Consider the following 9,131-nt stretch of genomic DNA (forward strand, 5'->3'; position numbering starts at 1 on the left):
AGGTACAGCACTGATTGGCTTAAAAGATGAATGACATGTTTAAAGAAAAAAGATATTATCAAAATACATACACATTATTGTCCCCAAGGTCACATAAAAAACTTCCATCTTTTATATATATATATTTTTGACAAATACCCAGTGTCACATACCACCAACTGTTCACAGCACTGGGGTTAGAATAGTACCCTGCTACCCAGGAGTTTATGTTCTATAGAAGGACAGGGACTAGCAGCGTGGCTCAGTGATGGGTAGATTGACTAGCCTGGGTGAAGTCCTGGGTTCACTTCCCAATACTGAAAAGGAGGGGGTATAATAAATTGATTGACAAAATGATCTTAGAGAATGATAAGAGTAGTACATTTAAGGGTGACAAAACAACACGACAGGGAATATGCTCCTGAGAAGGGTAGATATCCATCCATCAGAGCCATAACCTGCATGACAAAGCAGCCAGCCTTCCCAGAGCAAATGCATCTTCCAATGGAATGGAAGGACTAGACAGCTAATGCAGACACTGGAACAGGCCTCCCTAGAGATTCTAAAACGCATTCCCCTAAAACACTGCAAGTAATCAGTGCTAGACACTCCTTACAGCTGGCTAGAGGGGAAAAAAATCAATCAGGAAAATGAATAACAGCACTACAAAGCACAAAAGAGAATAAACCCAGTGGCAGAAAAATATAGAAAAATTTGGGTGTAAAAAATTCATGCTGCTGGATCCTGCAATCAAGTGAAAAGACGATCAATGACTGTCCGCAGGTAACCAGGCAGCTTCACCTGAGAGGACTATCAAACGGGTGTCTCAGAAAGAAACTGAGAAAACCACCCTTCATGGCCACACAGAACAGAATGTCTTCAGGAGGTTGAACAGGAAAACAGCCTGGGATCCCGCCAAGCAGGTCCTTCCTTCCTGAGGGGGTGCCAAGGTCTTTCCATGACGCAGCCTCCAGCCCCTCCTGCCTCCTTCGTGTCCTCTACACCCAGCATCAAGTTTTAGATACCAGGCTCCATTTGAAAAGTCAGAAAACAAAAGCAAATACCAGTGGGGGGGGGCACGACACAGTGCTGTAAGCAAACTTTGAATTTTGAAATTTCCGGAGTCCAAGAAATTGTACAAAACGAGCAAGTTCTAGAAGAAGCAGAAAAAAAAATCTGAGAGACAATTTATAAAACGAAACTGTCCAAAAAAATCAGAAATTAGTTAAATAAGTTTGTCTTATTAAGTTTTGGTTTTCTAGACTTCTACTCTGAGGAAGCAATACTGTTTCCCAGAGTCAGAACTGGCTCAACTCCATCATCATTAACATCCTTCTTACACTCGCAACAAAATCAAGATGATAAATCTTGACTGTTTTTCTACAGTCTTCCTGAAAGATGACTGAAATATAATACAAGGCACATCTGTCAAGTGAACCACTTGATAAGCTTTGGCGTATTTAGGTAAGTGTGAACTTACCATCACTGTCAAAATAATAATTAATTCACCTGTGCCTCCATTATAGTTTCTCTTTCCCTCATTCCCAGATACCCAGGGAATGCACTTCCTACCACCGTGGACTTAATTTCATTTTCCAGAACTTTGCGCAATTGGAATCATATGTTCTTTTGGGGGAGGGGTGTGTGAGAGAAGTTGGTCTGGCCGACCCACAGAGCAGAATTCCTTGGAGATTCAGCCATGTTGCTGCTTGTATCACTGATTGATCAGTCTTCATTGGTATGGATACACTACAATTTACTAACAGATTCCTGTTTGTTGTACATGAGTTTCCAGTTTGGGAGTCATCACAGATGAAACTACTGAGAGAATGGTCATGCACAAGTCTTATTATGAATGGTTTTATCTCTCTTGTTAAACATTTAAGGGTAGATAAATCATACAATAAGTAGATGTTCACTGTTTTAAATGGACAGCCGTACTGTTTGCCAACAAGACTTCAGCATTTGACATTTGCAACAGTTGCGTGGGGAGAGCGACAACTGCCCCCTTCTTAACCTACACTTGCTATGGGCATGGCCTTTCCAGGGGGAAAAGACTGATGTTCTGTTTTCATTTGCATTTCCTTAGTGATTTGGATTACTGAGTATATTACAATATACTATTTCCTACAGAGGTACTTATTCAAATACTATGACCCACTTTTAAATTTCACAAATTGGGATTTTCTCATTGCTGTTGAGATTTTACAGTTATTGTTGCAAGTGTTTTGCCTAATTCGTATTATGCAATTATTTACTCCCAGACATTGGCTTATGGTTCTATATTCTTGGACATCTTTTAAGAAGAATTTTTTAATTTTACAAAGCTCAATCTTTTTAATAATTGGGGCTTTGGGGTTGATATCTTTTCCTCCTCTTTTTTTCATGAACTTGAAATTGTTAAGACTTTTCTGCTAAGCATTTTTTTACAGAAATTTGACATGCTCTTATATTAGGTCTACACTATTTTAAGTTAACTTTGTACATTGTTTGGAGTAGCTTCAAGTAGAGTAGAGTCAAGGCTTCTACTCCTCCACATGGCTACACAGCCCAGCCACTTGACATGTCCTCTGCTGAACTGTCTTCTTGGCACCTTACTTAAAATCCAACAAAGGGTTCATGGGCAGATCTGTTTTTAGACTCTAGTGTTGCACTGGTAACACTACAATAAACTCTAAAATCAGACACTGCAAATCCTCCAATGTGTTCTTTTTTAAAAAAAATAATTCTTAGACCAATATAGGTCCTTTATATCTCTATGTAAATTAGTATCAGTCTATCAATTTCTATGACAAGCCTTACTGAGCTCACGATTGAGACTGCTTTAAATCTACTGGCTATTTCAGAAGAACAGAGTTCTGAATAATTCAGAACCCTCCCAGTCATGAATACATCATACTCTCCATTTACTTAGATCTTTATTTCAGCAATGTTTTATCATTTCCACTGAAAAAGTCTTGCATCTATTAGAATTCATCCAATTTCATCTTCTATTTTCTTACATGTGATATTTTTAATTTCTGTTTACAGTTGTTCACTGCTAATAATAAAGAAATACAATTGGTTTTTGTACATTAGTTTGTATCATGCAAACCAGCTAAACTTGATTGTTGGTCCTCCAAACTTTTTTTTTGGGGGGGGGGGTCTGCAAATAAAGATGGTTTTAATTCTTCCTCTGTGATCCGTGCACTTTTTTTTTTTTGAAACTTCCTTATTGCACTCTTGGACGGTGTGGAAAAAGCAGAACGAACAGCGCCCTTGCCTTATTCCTGATCACAGGGGAATATTATTCACTCTGTCACCACTAAGACTGTTTGCATAGATGGCCTTTATTGGGTTGAAGATATTTCTTCCTGTTTCTAACTTCCTGAGAAACTTTATCCTGAATGTATGGTTCATTTTCTCAAATCCTTCTTCTCTATCTATTGAGGTGATCATACAAGCCTTCACTTTGACGCTGTCCATACAAGGAATGCACGGGTAGTTCTACAAACATTAAATGGCTTAAAGTTCTTTACATAACCTTCATTTGGTTACAGTGTACCATCTGCTTGTTATGGTGTTTGATTTAATTGACTACAACTTAAAGCTTTTGCATCTAGGGCCATGAAGGATGATACAAGCCTGCAGCTGTCTTGGTCTGGGATGCCTTTGTTGTGCTTTGGTGTTATTTCAAATAATGAATTAAGACATTTCATTCCCTTCTATTTTCTGAAAGATTCTGTATAAAGCAGGTAATAATGCATCCTTAAGTACATAATATAAGTTGTTAGAAAAGCTGTCTGTGACACTGAGTTGTACTGTTGAAGACTTCTAACTATAAACACAATTAGTTTAATGGTTATAAAACTACTTAAGTTATTCTAGAGGAATTGGGCCGTTTATATATTTTAAAGCAATCTGTGAATTTCATCTGAAGTGTAGAGCCCGCTGGCATACGCCTGTTTATAACATATATGTATCTGATCCCTTTATAATGTTGGTAGGCTCTGTAGTGATGCTCTCATTCCATTTCTATCAGTGGTAACTTATATCCTGTATCCTCTCATCTTCACCATTCTGGCTTGAGACTTATCAACTGAAAAAGAGAAAAACTCTGCTTTTTCTTTATTGGGTTCCTGTTTTCTATTTGGCCAACTTCCTTACTCTTAGCTCAATTTGCTCTTTGGGTTCAAGGTGGAAACACAGATCTGTGATTTGAGGTCTTACTAATCTCAGTGTCCAATGTGATTAATTTCCATTTAATTTCTCTGTATTTTACCACTTTCATTTATCTTATATATATTGAGTGAAATGAGCATAAGACTAATAAAATGTGTCTATCCCACGTCGGACACTGGAATAGATACCAGGGATACATTTTCTTTTTTCTTTTTCTTTTTTTGGTTTTTCGAGATGGGGTTTCTCTGTGTAGCTTTGGAGCCTATCCTGGCACGCTGGAGACCAGACTGGCCTTGAACTCACAAAGATCCGCCTGCCTCTGCCTCCCAAGTGGTGGGATTAAACACCTGGCAGCAACCAGAATAATTTTTATCCTTCCACTTGAACTGTGAATAAATTACACATTTGAATTTGATAAGCAAATGTAGGTATTTCTACTGTCCATAAAAGAAAATTTTGAAGAATACATTCCATGTAGTTGCATATATTTTCTTTTTTCCTTTAAAGATATTTTTATGCACATTAGTGTTTTGCCATGGGTGTCAGGTCCCCTGAAACTGGAGTTACAGACAAGTGTGAGCTACCATGTGGGTGCTGGGAATTGAACCCAGGTCCTCCGGAAGAACAGTTAATGCTCTTAACCATCCCTCCAACCCCCTCATCTATTTTCTTAACAAGGAAAGAAAACATTCTAGTCATTCTATCCTAAGTTTCAAAATGCTTAGAACATACATATATATCAACATCTAAGTGAATATGAATTCATGGCAAGCTACTGGTTCTAATATCATTTAAATGCTGGCCCTATCCTATCATTGAAGTTTTCCAGAATGCCACCAGTGGGTCCTGTTAAACATATAGGCATAAATATTTTAAGCAAATACAGATTTTGAACTTTAATTCACATTTAAATCTTCGTTCATCCCCTTCAACAATAAATAGCTCTATGCCCCTCCTAGTTAGCTAACCCTACACTGAGGTTTTATCGTGGCCTCATGTCTAAGTCTTCATTTCTGCTCTATGTTCTCCGTCTTAACTACTTTTTCTATCACCTAAGAAGTCTGTAAGTGCTGACACTGAAACCCCACTCCCAGAGGTCCCTATCTATCATATTTAAAAGCAGAGGTGTTTAAAAGCTCCCACAGGACTCAAACCTTCAGGCTAATCTGGGCTGTCTCCAGTAAGCCATGCTTATCATGGCTGGTGGCCCATCTGTACCACCAGACTCCAGCACCTAATTCCTCCAGAGATTTGCTCAGCCTGACCCTTAACCAAACACTAGTTCAAAATTCCCATGCTCTGTTCCATTCCATGTCCATAAATTCACAGACAACATATAAACTTATTTGGGAAGTGGAGGCAAACGGATTGTCCCAAATCCAAGCCTGGGCTGCTTGGGAGACCCTGCCTCAAACCCACAACAAAGTTATTTTTTAACTGTATTTTATCAGATCCTATCTAGCCCACGACTAAATTCCAAAAAGAAAGTTAGGCTGAGGTGAAATTAACCCCATAATTTGAGAACTGTGGTTAAAAGAACTTGGATTTTTTTTCTCACTTCCATTTAAAAGATGAAGCCTTTCAGGCCTCTGGTGCTATTACAGAACATATGGTAATATTAACAACACCCCAGAGCATAAAATACATATCTCAGTGAATCTTTGTCACTATCCATCTTGTTCTAACACTCATGAATTTCAAACAGATTTTGAATATCGATTCACCTCAGGTTCCAAACCCACTCCTGTCAGAACTGAGACCATTATTAAACTTCACAGCATACTACATTTTGCCAGACCACTTCATGGTAATTATCATCTCAGCATCTCAGAAGGTGAGTACAATAACCCAACATCACAAAGACAGAGTGAGGAGGATTAAGAAATAAGGGTGTTTTGGCACTGTGTGAGGCACTCTAGAAATTGACAGTAGAAATTTTGTCTCCAGGGAACTATGGGAATGGCAGCAGCAGGTAAGACGTTGCAGCTACATGTCATCGCAGAGGGAGGAAAACCAAACCTAAGGTGCTCTGGCCACCTCTTCTCAGAGGCATAGTTTGGAAACACTATTGCAGCCCTCATGCACCCCAGGCTGAATAAACTTAATAGCAAACAAAGAGAAATCTCACCCCCCCCACACACACACACCCCACCCCCGGGAAAAAGCTAAACAAAACTCTGCCAGGGTGCAAAGCCCTGCACTCATTCTTTTCACTGCCAGTGTAGCTTTTGTACCTCTGGGATGTAATGAATGTGCATGCTGAAACACGTGTGCACGTCTGTGTGGCTGAACCAACATGCATCCATAAACACTATGAATAATACTCGCGAGAATGTATGGCTTTCTCCTAAGAAGTGCTTGAAGCACTTACTCAAACCATTTCACTTTCATAATCACCCCTGTCTTTAGTATCTACCCCTGAGCTGAGAGTTCAGATTCTTAAACCCCCTACTCTGAGAGGAGGAGGAGGAGGATGGCGCTCTACATCACTGCGGGGCTTCCCCTAAGCGCAAAGTCCAAGTCCACAAAGAAGCCGGTGGCCATGCCAGCTTCCCAGAGTCACACCTGTGCCCGCACACACCCACGGCTATCCCGTCAACAGTGCAGGTCACTTGGGAAAGGACCAAAGTCTACAGGGAATTCCCTCCGCGGCGGAGCGATGAGAAAAACGGGACCCTGATGAGTTTTTAAAAAACAAAAGGAGGAAAGGTCCCGCAGATAGTAAGGGGCGCGGCGATCGCTACTCACCCAGCCCTCGAAGGTGTCCGAGGTGCCCGCCGTGCGCAACAGCTCCTGAAACTGCAGCGTGCAGTTGGCCACAAAGTGGTCATAGCCCAGGGGTGTCTCGTGGAAGACGGCTAGCTCCAGGTGGCCGCCGTCGGTGACATTGGCGCAGAACTCCTCGTTGTAGGTGGGTTTGTTGGTCTTCTGCTTGGTGCTGGTCTGGCCCACGCGCACCTGGTCCACGCTCACCGTCAGGTAGGGGTCCAGCAGCTGGTGGCCCTTTTTGAAGAGCGAGTGCCGCAGGGACCAGCGGGTGGGCTGCAGCCCCACAGCCTCTCCGATGCGGACCCTCAGGTAGCCATTGAACTTCATTGTGCCGGACGACATGCCGGCGCTGCTGCCGGGGCCCCGTGGGGACCGCGCTAGCTGGCACCGGGGAGCGGGGAGCCGGGGCTCAGGGCAGCCCTCGCCGCAGCCACAGGCGTGGAGACAGCTCCCGGGAGAAGCAGCGCCCGAGCCCCCTGCGTCCTGCCATTCCGCCTCCTCCGAGGGACCTTCCCCTCCCCTCCTTCCCTCCCGCCCTTTCTCCCGAGGTGGAAAGGAGGGGAGCCGGGTCCCGAGTCCTCGGCGGGCTGGTGGGTCCCGGACCGTCTCTCTGGATCGAGCGGGGCTCGCCCCTTCTCCGGGGCTCGGCAGATCGTCTCCCCGGAGAGCAGGAGCGACCCGTCCGGCTAGCTCCAGCTTTGGCGTCTCTGCCCCCGCCTCCGCCCGCTCCTCCTGCCCCCGCCTCCTGCCTCCGCGGGCTCACGCTCTCCCCCACTCGGTGAGCTGCGAACCAGGAAGCAGCAGCCGCTGCATCCCCAGCGCGAGCCGCGCGCCACCAGGCTCCAAGTTCTCAGAAGCCCGGAGCGGGCTGCTGCGCCTTCCGGACCCCGGGGGCGTGGTGCGCCGCGGGCAGCCTGGCCTTAGGGGGTGGGTGCTGGGGTGGGTGGAGGAGGCCCGAGCCCCCGGCGGACAGCCCCTGCCCTGAATGCTCCCGGATCCCTGCTCCCGGCTGCCAGGTTGGAGGTGCGTTTCGAGCTGGGGGCTGCTCGGAGAGGCTGGACAAAAAGAAAGGATTCGTGGTCTGCTGCCAGCAAACACCTGAGGCGTGGCAGACAGACCCAGAGAGAGTTGGCAAGCCGGGAGGATGCGGAAGATCAGCAGCAGAGAGCCTACCTCCCACCCTAAGCGGTGGCCTGGAGCCCCTGCCCTTTGGTGGCGGTAGCTAGAGCCCTGGTCAGAGGCGGGCACATAATGGGAGGTACCTTTTCTAATTTTTACAGGGATGGCTCATCCCAAGGTTCAGCTTAGACTCATCCTGTTTATGCGCCTTTCCTGCCGAGAGTAATTAATTGTTTTGTTTGTGTGTTTTTTTTTAATAGGGCAATGATAATGATAGAAATCCCGTACTCCTCCTTCCTCGGAGAGGTGTGTCACTGCACAAAGAGCAGGAAAGGTTGGTTCTGCTAGAGACAGACATGGCCAGGGTGTAATAAGTCCCTTCCTCTGTGAGAGGTGGTTACTGGTCCACCCGGTCCTGCATCGTAAGGGCAGAAAATGTTCACAAGCACCACCCTGATGCACAGGGGTCCTTTGGATCTACCTCTTCTAGGAACACTTCAGGTTATTACTGTCAGAGTGGGCAGACTCCGAACGTACCCATCTCGTGTCTTCTGCAGGCTTTGTACCCTAGGAAAACCTTTTGGTCTAATCCATTCTACCACAAAGCTTGCTCCCCGAGGGCCAACCACAATCAATTTGTCTCCCATAAAGTCTAGGCCATTTCTAAGATACTTAATGACATTCTCGCCCTACTGGTTCTTATGGAATAGGTTGGCCTTTGTAGCCCCCTTTCTAGAACCTGGACTGGCTCTCTGAGAAGGTTCTGGGCCATTTCTCATTAGTGAACTGAGACCTTACCAGTAACAGCTTTACACTATAGGATGCAAGCAAGAACAATGGGCTGATGGGAAGGGCCTCTCTTGGAAATACCAAAGCTTCCTGAAAGAGTGGGGCAAAGATATAGCAGGTCACTTCAGTTCAGGCAGAGCTCTGTAAAGTATGCTAGCAAACGCTGCAGGAACTCCTAGGGAAGTGTCAAGTCTACCCAGTGTGTCAATTCTGTCACTTTCCCCAAAGAGCTGGACCTGGCTCCTCCAAAGAGCTGGCTCACCTTAAGAACCACTAAAAGATGTGCTGTTGTTTGGGAGTTGGCGGTATGAGAA

General features: G+C 44.7%; 1 protein-coding gene across 1 annotated transcript in view; it reads right to left on the reverse strand.

The window, feature by feature from the left end:
• The window catches only part of Prkch (protein kinase C eta), a 200,684-nt gene extending 193,048 nt beyond the window's left edge, over nucleotides 1–7,636 (reverse strand). Inside the window, exon 1 of the mRNA XM_027418245.2 lies at nucleotides 6,889–7,636. Coding sequence (XP_027274046.1) covers nucleotides 6,889–7,251 — 363 coding nt within the window. The 5' untranslated portion in view covers nucleotides 7,252–7,636. The remainder of the gene's footprint in view (nucleotides 1–6,888) is intronic.
• Between the last annotated feature and the right edge of the window lie 1,495 nt (nucleotides 7,637–9,131).

The sequence above is a fragment of the Cricetulus griseus genome, chromosome 5 (assembly GCF_003668045.3).
Source record: "Cricetulus griseus strain 17A/GY chromosome 5, alternate assembly CriGri-PICRH-1.0, whole genome shotgun sequence".
Taxonomy (NCBI): domain Eukaryota; kingdom Metazoa; phylum Chordata; class Mammalia; order Rodentia; family Cricetidae; genus Cricetulus; species Cricetulus griseus.